Source organism: Bactrocera oleae, chromosome X, assembly GCF_042242935.1.
Source record: "Bactrocera oleae isolate idBacOlea1 chromosome X, idBacOlea1, whole genome shotgun sequence".
Classification (NCBI taxonomy): domain Eukaryota; kingdom Metazoa; phylum Arthropoda; class Insecta; order Diptera; family Tephritidae; genus Bactrocera; species Bactrocera oleae.
In genome coordinates this window covers 21,495,868-21,508,656 of record NC_091541.1, presented here as the reverse complement: position 1 = coordinate 21,508,656, position 12,789 = coordinate 21,495,868, and the positions used below count along the sequence as shown (strand labels likewise).

The 12,789-nt window shown below is 35.1% G+C and overlaps 1 protein-coding gene across 1 annotated transcript; it reads right to left on the bottom strand.

The window, feature by feature from the left end:
* Positions 1-3,772: 3,772 nt before the first annotated feature.
* LOC138858127 (uncharacterized) lies at positions 3,773-6,996 on the bottom strand. The gene has a single exon (XM_070112604.1). The coding sequence runs from the start codon at positions 6,979-6,981 to the stop codon at positions 3,967-3,969; it is 3,015 nt and encodes a 1,004-aa protein (XP_069968705.1). The 5' UTR covers positions 6,982-6,996; the 3' UTR covers positions 3,773-3,966.
* Between the last annotated feature and the right edge of the window lie 5,793 nt (positions 6,997-12,789).

Below are 12,789 nucleotides of genomic sequence, written 5' to 3'. Positions count from 1 at the left end.
TTTTCAGGCGGAAGTGGCTGCTATCAAGGTGGCGGTCGAAATACTGCTGCGTAGTGCAGCCTCGTATATAGAAGTGAGCATCTACTCCGATAATAGGGCGGCAATAATAGCTTTGAGCGCGCGAACCGTGCAATCAAAGCTAGCCACGGATTGCTGTTCTCACTAGAGATAGCATCTGGCTATTTCAACATCAGGCTCGTTTGGGTGCCTGGTCACAGCGGAATCGCTGGAAACTGCAAAGCCGATGAGCCAGCTAGGGGGGCACCCTTGCCCCGCTCACATCGGAATGGGATCGAGTTGGATCTCCGTTAACGTCTTGCGTTCTAGCTTTGGATCAATGGACCTCGCGTGCACTCAGCAGACGCTGGTCGACGATCAACTCCTGTGCGACCGCGTCATCCTTCTGGCCAAGAGTGAAGCGCAGGAGATCGGGGGAACTTCTCGCCCTGAGCAAAGTGCATCTCGCCGCTATGGTAGGAGTGCTCACTGGACACTGTCCAATGGGCACTCATGCGGTACGGCTTAGAGTACTACCCGATGCTAGTTGCCAAAGTTGCATGGAGAAGGGCGAGGTGGAATCATCCCGGCACTTTCTCCTCCAATGTCCGGCTTTCGCTATGCTGAGATTAAAATATCTCGACAATCATACTTTTGGCGGACCTGAATACTGAGCCACAATATATATTGGCCGTCTTAACAAGTTTGTTGGAAGCACAAAGCGTTTCGTCGACTTCTAAGGGTCTTTTGATCCAGATTATAAGAGTTTTTTAGGTATCACAACGGACCGGCGTCTTAAGCTGTTCAAGTGGGATCCTTCTTGGGATCGACCTCCTCACCTAACCTAACCTCCAGGTATTCTGGAATAGCCGAATGAAATATGTTGTTTGGCTTCTCGTGACTGGATCGTCAATCTAATGTATCAATTTAGTACTTCCATTGAGTACAGAATCTTCAAGCAGTATCCAAACATGGTTATTTTTGCCTTAAAGAACCTCAACAGTTTTGAAAGTAAGGGTTTGCTTACATTTCCAGTTGTCTTATTAAGAAAATCGAAGAAACTGACCGAACTGTAGTCGTCAGAGAACGCAATTGTTAATTTGCAAAAAAATAAAAACATGTTTCCAGGAACTGAGCGCGCAAAGTAATTCTTTAAACGTACTGTATATCTTAAATTCTGAAGTAAGTACATTCAGTAGGATACCAATACATAAAATGAATCACCCACTATCAAGACTCCCAAAAAATTTCCAAATCTGTAACATATTCTTCGGCATGGGCAGCAAATTATCTTTCAATTCGTTTAATGCTTTTGAAATTTAGTGGTAGTCTAGCTCTCTATACAATACAGTACTTCCCAGGGTTTAAAAATTTCGCATTATTTCATGTTATTAACTAATAATTACTTCATAAAGATAGCACAAAGCACTAAACTATTAATTTTAATTTTCAAAAATCAATAAATCTAGTGCTCAAAGCACTACGTTGGGAATTGTGACCTAATGTAGGGATTTTAAAACTTCCAATCGTCTTTATATAATATAATAAAGTAAAGATAATAATTTGTCCTTGTGTCAAAAATGGGTAAAATTGGGTAAAAACTTCCCCTAGCCCCAATATACTGACCATACAGATGTTCAAATTTTCGGTTTGCTTTATAAGGGATATGTCGGTGATATATAAAATGTTTAGCAAAATTAAGTAAACGTATAATTTCGGATAAATTATCGTTTAATGCCAAAAATGTGTGAGATCGGTCCATAAATTTCCATTCCGTTATACTTGTAGTAGCAGATTTTATGCCCAATACTTCGGTCAGTTTGAAATGCGATAATGTTAAATTTAAGAATTATTCTCTATTGGATTCATTTAAAACATCTTTTATAAGTGTTGAATGTTTTAATTTTAGGCACTCCACATGATATTTATTTGAAATATTTTTTTTAATGCAAAGATTTTTAAGGTCATTAAACTTTTTTGTTAAAATGTAACAATTTTTTATCGAAATATTCATATATTAGAAAAATTAAAAAAAGTTGTTTTTTCACTTGTAGCAATTCGAAGCTTTTTAAGTTTAATTTAATGTTTTTTGGAATTTATAGCTCTGTGAATTTCTTCCAAATTTGAAAACCTTTATGATTCATTTCCACATAGCAGTTTCCCGATGGATTGGTGCGGGCACTGCGTATAATTGTGGACCATTCACTTGGAGGCCAAATGGTTCCATTGCGCACAAGTGATTCAAATGTACTATGTACCGAATCTACGGGAATCATGCTATGACTCGGAAGCAAAAAGCAACATTTTTTTTTTTGTATAAAATGGTAGAAAAACAATAAGAACATGCAAAAATATACAGTTCGATAATACTCAGAATCAAACTGTAAATTATGGGACGTATGTTGTAGAACACAGCACAATAATATTAATATGTTCATTCCTTTATACATTACACATATGTAAATATTTCATCATAGTGAGCATAATTTTGTATGGCACATACGATAATATTGCTGCCAAAGAAAATTACACACGCTAAATTGTAACTCTTCATATCTTCCCTACTACAAAGAATATCGTTATAATACTTTACTCTCAATTTAGTCTCAATTTCATAAAAATTGGCACATACGATCATTTCGCAAAAAGGGGACGATATAATGATTTCCTTTGCTCTGGTTGACCTTTTCCAATATATTAAAGTTAGCATCTGCTGGTAAAATTCATATATCACAAAGATCTCATTCCAGTAAATTAGATTGATTAAACGCAAAAAAATGTAGTAACCTGAAAGAATTTCCCCGGTATTGCCCTTGCAATTTGCTAGAGTATAAAATGTTGAAACACAGCCCGAAATTTAATTCGGCTGCATCCGAAAGAAGCACTAGCTTTTTCAGCCCATGGCTTTAATTATAAGAGTCTTAAATAATAAATTTTTGTTTATATGCAATAACAAGTAAGGAAGTTCGGGAAGTTTGAAAATATTCATATTAGGTATAAGAGCATGCATATGGGATCCACTTATTTGGTATCTGGGTCCTTGAAAAGTTATAGTCCAATTTCGACAATTTTTGGGCGTAATGAATAACCTTGAGGACATTTATTTGGTTGAAACCATGTGATTGTCTCACAAAATTTGGTTGAAATTGGTCAAATACGTTGTTCCTGTGATATAGGCATCTCCTAAAGGTGGGCGCCACGGCTTTTACCCAATTTTTACACCTGAACCTATAAAGGCCATCTCTACCATCTTGCATGTGAAATTTATTGCTTTTAGCGAATTTAGTTATCGATTTCCTGCACTTTTAGTAGTTTACAACATAGCCGTTAAATGGGGAGTGAGCGTGGTAATCATATGATTTTACCCATTTTCACAGTGTATGAAGAAAGAGAGTTCTTTTCAGCAAGTTTGGTTGAATTAGCTTTACCGCGTTGGAAGATACGAACATTAAACCATTTAGGGGCGGGGCCACGCCCACTGTTGAACAATTCTTAACCCACATGTGTCTCTCGCTACTTCAATTCCCTGTATCAACGTACAGTTGTACGTGTGGGCCTATTACGCCCATCTGCAATGGCAATCTCCCTTGAGTGCCAAGGAACATATGTATATCTTAATTTTTACTCAAGTTATTGCTCGCAGGGGCAGAAGGACGAACAGACAATCACTCAGATTATACAATACATAAAACTCCATATTTATTTCGATTAGTTTCAGGTGATACAAACAACTGTTGGGCGAACAAAACTATTATACTACTAGCTGACCCGACAGACTTCGTCCTGTCAAAAAGATTTGTAATTTGGCATTTTTTTCGCCTACGTATTTTAAAAAATTCTCCTGAACAGAACCGTCACCCTGGTGATAGGGCGTTGTGAATAAAAAATAATTAAATAAAACATATATAAGGATTTAAAAATAAGTAATCGCTTTATTGTTAATCATGTGAATCATAATTATTATTATTATCATTGTAGTGCCTTGTGGTATACGATGTTTTTTGTTTGATTACCTGGCGCATAGATAAACAAATCTGATGGTTTTCCAACACGGGAACAGGCAACATACAATTGACCATGTGAGAAACATGGGTTTTCTAGATTAATACCACAAACACTTAATGATTGCCCCTGGGACTTGTTTATAGTCATAGCAAAAGCAAGCCGCACTGGAAACTGTAGTCGTTTAAACTCAAATGGCACATCAGTCGGAATCATTGGGATGCGCGGTATAAGAACATCTTCTCCTTTATACTTTCCTTTGAGTATAGTTGCTTCTATCACATTGTTTAGTAATTTTTTTATCGCTAACCGTGTACCGTTGCAAAGACGCGGTTGGTTGATATTTCGCAACATTATAACCACCGATCCAACCTTTAATTGAAGATTGTGAGGTGGCAATCCTGGCAAATCCAGCGAGTTTAAAAATTCCGGTGGATAGTTGACTACATCATCTTGATTAGTAGCCGAATCAACTGATTTATATATCCTCAATTCGCCTGTAATTTGTTCTTGAATTTTGAAATTTAATTCATTTACATCTATGTTTTTTGCAGCCAGTATAGCTCGTTCGCTCAACCAATCATGGTTTCTGTAATTTTGAGAAACATCTGGAAACACCTTCTGAATAAGTTCATCTTTTGATCGAGTTAACTGACAAAAACTTTGAGGAAAGTTAATGCAGCCAGTCAACATGTCTATAGGAAATTTGCCATTACCAATGTCAATGAGTTGTTTAGAGAATATGTTTCCAGATTGGTCATTTTGCAATTCGACACGCATATTCTTACTTAAATGAAGTACTTTGACATGTTTCCACAAATTGGAGGACTTTAGACATGCATTGAGTTCATCAGCTGGCGTTGATCGTGGAATCACTGGCAATGTTTGACGAAAATCTCCTGCTAATAAAATCATTGCACCACCAAATCGGTTATTATTGCTCCGTAGATCTTTTAAGGTTCTGTCTAAAGCCTCCAAAGATTTTTTATGTGCCATCGTGCATTCATCCCAAACAATCAATTTACATTGCTGCAAAACCTTTGCCATTGCAGAGTTCTTCGAAACGTTGCAGGTTGGAGTTTCATTGCTTTGCATATTTAATGGCAATTTTAGTGCTGAATGGGCTGTTCGACCACCTTCAAGCAAAGTTGCTGCGATTCCCGACGAAGCGAGTGCAAGTGCAATTTTATTTTGTGAGCGAATTGTTGCTAATATTAATGAAATCAAAAAAGTTTTTCCTGTACCACCAGGTGCATGTAAGAAGTAAATGCCTCCAGTTTCATCATTTGTTACTTTCATAAGAGTTTCAAATACATACTTCTGTTGTTCATTTAACAGTGGAAGATTTGTTTGAATTAATTCTTTCAAAGAGTTGAGATCATACAGTTTTTCTCGATGCAGCTCTTGGTTAAAAGCGTCATGCATTGGACGATTGGGCGCGGTCAGGCCTAATTGAATTAATAGTTTGTTTGACATTATCAAGCACATGTCCTCAATTGAAATCAATACTTCATTGTAAATTTCTTCACTGATTTGTATATTTGGATTTCCCATTCTATTCCGTATTTGATACAAAATATCATCACACATATAATCTTTGTACTTGATCCACAAATCAATTGGGTTTGATGGGAAGCATGTAGATATGATTATAGAAAACAATGTTCGTATTTGGTGAGCGTGTGATGATATTACAGCATCATTGAGAGTTTGATCCCAATGAGCGTCATTTTCAAGCAATTGCAAACGTTGACAGGCTTCTCTGTAGGATCCACACAATTCACCATCAACAGTTCGTAACTGTTGGAATGATGTTGGGCCACGTACATTGACTAATAGCAGTCGTAAGTAAAAACATTCATCATTGCTTGGATGTACTGAATAAATCCGGCCAATCGCATCGGTGGAATATACATCTGTATATCCTGGAACTGGTTTTCCTTGTTTCCGTCGTATAAATCTCCTTGAGGATTGATTCCAGGTATAATATTTTGGCATTTCAGAATATAGCAATGTTTGTGCGAAATAATCGTTTTGGCATGTCTCAAAAAAACTGGTTAATGTAGTAGATGGTGGCTGAGCAGCTCTTTGTACTGCGTTCTGTGCTGTAAAATACACTCTTTGTCCATTTTCTAAATGCACAGCTAAGTGAACAACAGAAGGGTGTCTCTCATGAATAGGAAAAGAAAATATTCGCCAAACTGCTTCATTACTACTGACGTAGCGGCCCATTTGGTATTGGGTAACTTCATCATTGGAATTCTCTGCACCAATTCCAATCACAGCCATATCACTCCCTTTGGTTACATATTTGCAAATGTATTTAATAGATTTCACTGAATGGCAAGATTCAACGTTGATGTGTGCTTTGAATGTCTTTGATAAAATGGGTGAATATGGAACAATCCAACGATTATCTATTTCAATATCTTGTTGATTTAATTTGACAATTGTTGATTTTCCATTGTCTGCTGTCGATCTGCGACGATACAATGGATAACCGTCATTACCAGTAATTGTTTCCGATATTAATGTCCGTGGATATCGTTTTGAACATTTACCATCCATCATACACGGTGAATTTTGATTAAGAGTTCCACAGGGACCATGTATCATGTTTTTGATAACTACCTCATGCAATCCAGGATCTACTTGTACATTAGGGATTTCAGCTGATATCACTGCATCAACTTCATTTGGCCTTATCTTTTCAACCAACCAAATCAAAATGTGTGCATGTGGCAATCCTCGTTTCTGCCACTCCACAGAATACATCCAGCAGCGTGTCTCACCAAACACATTATGTTTTACGATGAAATCCATTAAAGATTTCAACTTTTGTCTAAAGACTCTGGCTGTAATATCATGACGATCAATGGGTGATTGCCCAGGGAATAACTCCTGCTTGATTTCTATCCATTGTGGATTGCATGTAAATGTGATGAACAAATCTGCTGTACCATAATGACGAACATACGACATGGCATCTTGAGCATATTCGTGCATATGCCGAGGGCTTTCGATGTATGTTGCTGGAAGAATAGTCATCCGACCGACATTCTGTGCATTTCAACAACATATTTGTGATATAATCGCCGACATTTCAATATGTGATTATCTTCATTTTCCCGAATCATTAGGCGGTATGAATAATAGTTCATTGAACTGACTTTTTTGTTGGTTTCAGAACCTGTAAATAGATTTTATTTTAATAACATTCAAAATACATAATATAATGACTGAGATATTTTAGTTACCTGTAATGGGATTTATCATTTTTATTGAGAAATCGTAGCCATCTTCACCTTGCCAAAATATAATGGGATATTGCAGTGCATCATATGAGCGGTGTGTTTCCTTTATACGTTGTAATTGATCATTCCGACGATGTAAAACAATATCACGGGATTCCAAGTTTTCTCCAACTACAACGATAGCAACTTCATCAATAGTTGGTGCATTAAAACGTCTTGTATGTTGACCTGCAGGTGTTTTATCAGCTCTGATTACAATTTTGTGATTATCGGATGGCATCAGATCCAAGGCAGTTTTAAACAATATAATCAATTGATTGTGTTGATGAAATAAAGTTTGTAATTGTTCTACAATAGACCTCTTTACTAAATTGTTATGTGCACAACGCAGATCAATTTCTTGTGGTGAATTGCCCATAAAATAAATTTGCAGGAATTTGTTGTCGTTATCTGACACTGGTAACAGTGAACCTGCTCTGTGATATATTTGCCCTTGTATCTGTAAATAAAAAAAAAATATTATGGTGTGGTATAAATTAATGGATTGGATGTATATATTTAGTTTTAACTAATATCTATTAAATATAAAATATAATAAAAGTGTCACTGAAACTAAATCCCCATATAATATGATGACTAAGTGATATATAAGTGATTAAGAAATTGAAGATTAGTGACACATCTTAACTTTGGTGCCAAAAAATTTTGTTCGCTAAAATAATTATGAGTAACTGCTATAATACATACCTTGAAAGTTGGCATAAAATTTTCCCGAACTACATTTGTTGCCCCAAATGAAGTCATTTGAAAGCAATTGTTATATTGTTGGATATGTGTCAAAAAGTGTATAGAATCTGTTCCTATTCCTGAAACCAATGAGTACAATGGTTCTGGTGGTGGATCCAATGGTATCAATTTCACTTTACCATTTGCGCAACACAATCCATTGGCTTCGTTTTTGTATTTTAATGCCTTACAGTGTGAGCAAACCGAGTTCATAGAACCAATAACAACACATTGGTAGTTACTGTAGTCAATTGACACATCGTAACTGAAAGCAGCTCGATTCAAACTTGCGCGATTATTAGTTGAATGTCGCGCTCGCGCTTCACGCGTTTGTGATATCCGAATTCTTTCACGTTCATTTCCGTCGTCACGTTCTTGTGCAGTACGATTAGATCGGTAATTAGCTTGGTTTGTAGCATTTCTGGTTCTTCTACCTAAATTGCTTCGTCTTATAGGAGGCATATCAAATATAAATTATTTTTTCACTAATCACGAACTAAACAAACACTAACTAAGTAAACACTCTGCACAAAAAACTATATACGAATTTTTTTCGTGTATCAGTCGTCAAAAGCAAACTCAGTAGATTAGGTAACAGACAACTTTTTTCTTTTTAAATTTTATATGACTTGAAGTCAAATCCTTTTAAGCCGTACTTAAAATTTGGATATTAAAAATAATAAAACACTGTTGGTCCGCGAGTTTCGGAACGCCACATTAAACTCCTCCAACTATATATTCTGAGCTCCAACGCACACACGCACATTGTTTTGATAGATATGATCTTTGACGTTAGGAACACACCTACATTGCTTAGACAACAGTGAGTGCTTGTAATTTAATATGAACTTTATACCATAGCAATAAAGCTCAAATTGACTACGTTTTAGTTACAAATCATTTGTATGGGAAAAAGAAAAGGGCTATTTTTAGGGTTTTTCCAGCAATAATTCTAATTTTTATCGCCGTAAAAACCATCCTTGAACTTCAACGAAAATTTAAAAAAAATATTTAGCTAAATTGGTCCAGGCGTTGTTGAGTTATGCGCTTACCAACACATTTTGCGATTCATTTTTATATTATAGGTATACTATGTAGCAACATGTTGTGAGAGTATAAAAAGTTAATGTTCTAAATAGATTTAGAAAAGGAAAGACTAACTTTAATAAATGCTTTTTACTTTGTACGAGATAAAAATTCACAAATCTTAGTAATATTTACAATAGGTGTTATTTTTAACAGATCAAAAGTCTTATAGTTCTGAAAATTAATGGTTCTTGCTGAGTTGAAGTAAGGACATTCATCTAGTAGTTGGATTAGCGATAAGGTCGCGAGTTGGAATTTGGAAAAGGTTGTATTCAGTATCTATTTAATAAATGAGAATGTGCTATTGATGTATAGCCTAGGCGAAGGCGAACAAAAGCAGTAATAACATGTCATGGCAACGACCTGAGGATGGTTAACAGTTTTTTGCCCATCCTAATTGCAGATAGCATAGTGGCTTTGCAAATTTTTCCAAACATTATCTTTGATGATTTTTCGCTGTGAAGCAGCAAGCACATTGAGTCATACCTTACTTTACAGCTTGTGTTCTTTGCAGATTAACATATCTAATAAGTTCAATCCATGAATATGCCGAGGCCTACATCCCTATATGTGCCAATTTACATAAGCTCGGCTTATGATCAGATTTCACCGCAGCAGAATATAACTATAATCGAAGAAATGTAAGTACATCCTATAATACTAACCGGTACTAACTGTATTTCTGTTGCGAATGACATTGAGTATTAAATTATACTTAGCAGCGAGCTATATAAGCCATATCTATAGTCTGCAAATCAAGGTACTTTATAATCGTTGAACTCCACTTGGTTGTCGAGAATTCAATTAAATCGTTAGTTGTTAAAATCTCCGTTAGGTTTAAGGTCAACTTGTGGTTTATGTATACCTTTTTTCTATTGTTTCATAGTTGGTTCAGGTTAAATGTATTTGCATAAGAAATGTAGCTCATTAGGCAAGAAGCACGACTAGCAGTGGACTAATTTTTTGAAGTTTATCTTGTTCTTATCAACTCTAATTTATTTATTTTTATAACTAATGGTATGTTTAATTTTGCGGTACTCTTATATCCTGAAAGCTAACAAACAATTGCTTTTCAAATGAACTATGTTTAATAACTCTATCTAACAACTATTAGGGTATTCACAAAATGTCATATCGTCATATTGTCTTATTTTTTTATGACTGTCATATCAACACTGTTGTTGTTTCCCATGCAAAATTGAAATACGACAAATACGAAATGGCGAGGTATGTTTTTTGAGTGTGCTATCAGCTGTATATCATTATTTTTTTTTTTGTTGTTGACGTTTAAGTATCTAAAATTAATAAATTAACTAATTTCATACCTTTCTTTAATAATATGGAAGGAAACAAGGGATATGTCGGTGATATATAAAATGTTTAGCAAAATTAAGTAAACGTATAATTTCGGATAAATTATCGTTTAATGCCAAAAATGTGTGAGATCGGTCCATAAATTTCCATTCCGTTATACTTGTAGTAGCAGATTTTATGCGCAATACTTCGGTCAGTTTGAAATGCGATAATGTTAAATTTAAGAATTATTCTCTATTGGATTCATTTAAAACATCTTTTATAAGTGTTGAATGTTTTAATTTTAGGCACTCCACATGATATTTATTTGAAATATTTTTTTTAATGCAAAGATTTTTAAGGTCATTAAACTTTTTTGTTAAAATGTAACAATTTTTTATCGAAATATTCATATATTAGAAAAATTAAAAAAAGTTGTTTTTTCACTTGTAGCAATTCGAAGCTTTTTAAGTTTAATTTAATGTTTTTTGGAATTTATAGCTCTGTGAATTTCTTCCAAATTTGAAAACCTTTATGATTCATTTCCACATAGCAGTTTCCCGATGGATTGGTGCGGGCACTGCGTATAATTGTGGACCATTCACTTGGAGGCCAAATGGTTCCATTGCGCACAAGTGATTCAAATGTACTATGTACCGAATCTACGGGAATCATGCTATGACTCGGAAGCAAAAAGCAACATTTTTTTTTTGTATAAAATGGTAGAAAAACAATAAGAACATGCAAAAATATACAGTTCGATAATACTCAGAATCAAACTGTAAATTATGGGACGTATGTTTGTAGAACACAGCACAATAATATTAATATGTTCATTCCTTTATACATTACACATATGTAAATATTTCATCATAGTGAGCATAATTTTGTATGGCACATACGATAATATTGCTGCCAAAGAAAATTACACACGCTAAATTGTAACTCTTCATATCTTCCCTACTACAAAGAATATCGTTATAATACTTTACTCTCAATTTAGTCTCAATTTCATAAAAATTGGCACATACGATCATATCTTCCCTACTACAAAGAATATCGTTATAATACTTTACTCTCAATTTAGTCTCAATTTCATAAAAATTGGCACATACGATCATTTCGCAAAAAGGGGACGATATAATGATTTCCTTTGCTCTGGTTGACCTTTTCCAATATATTAAAGTTAGCATCTGCTGGTAAAATTCATATATCACAAAGATCTCATTCCAGTAAATTAGATTGATTAAACGCAAAAAAATGTAGTAACCTGAAAGAATTTCCCCGGTATTGCCCTTGCAATTTGCTAGAGTATAAAATGTTGAAACACAGCCCGAAATTTAATTCGGCTGCATCCGAAAGAAGCACTAGCTTTTTCAGCCCATGGCTTTAATTATAAGAGTCTTAAATAATAAATTTTTGTTTATATGCAATAACAAGTAAGGAAGTTCGGGAAGTTTGAAAATATTCATATTAGGTATAAGAGCATGCATATGGGATCCACTTATTTGGTATCTGGGTCCTTGAAAAGTTATAGTCCAATTTCGACAATTTTTGGGCGTAATGAATAACCTTGAGGACATTTATTTGGTTGAAACCATGTGATTGTCTCACAAAATTTGGTTGAAATTGGTCAAATACGTTGTTCCTGTGATATAGGCATCTCCTAAAGGTGGGCGCCACGGCTTTTACCCAATTTTTACACCTGAACCTATAAAGGCCATCTCTACCATCTTGCATGTGAAATTTATTGCTTTTAGCGAATTTAGTTATCGATTTCCTGCACTTTTAGTAGTTTACAACATAGCCGTTAAATGGGGAGTGAGCGTGGTAATCATATGATTTTACCCATTTTCACAGTGTATGAAGAAAGAGAGTTCTTTTCAGCAAGTTTGGTTGAATTAGCTTTACCGCGTTGGAAGATACGAACATTAAACCATTTAGGGGCGGGGCCACGCCCACTGTTGAACAATTCTTAACCCACATGTGTCTCTCGCTACTTCAATTCCCTGTATCAACTTACAGTTGTACGTGTGGGCCTATTACGCCCATCTGCAATGGCAATCTCCCTTGAGTGCCAAGGAACATATGTATATCTTAATTTTTACTCAAGTTATTGCTCGCAGGGGCAGAAGGACGAACAGACAATCACTCAGATTATACAATACATAAAACTCCATATTTATTTCGATTAGTTTCAGGTGATACAAACAACTGTTAGGCGAACAAAACTATTATACTATGTAGCAACATGTTGTGAGAGTATAAAAAGTTAATGTTCTAAATAGATTTAGAAAAGGAAAGACTAACTTTAATAAATGCTTTTTACTTTGTACGAGATAAAAATTCACAAATCTTAGTAATATTTACA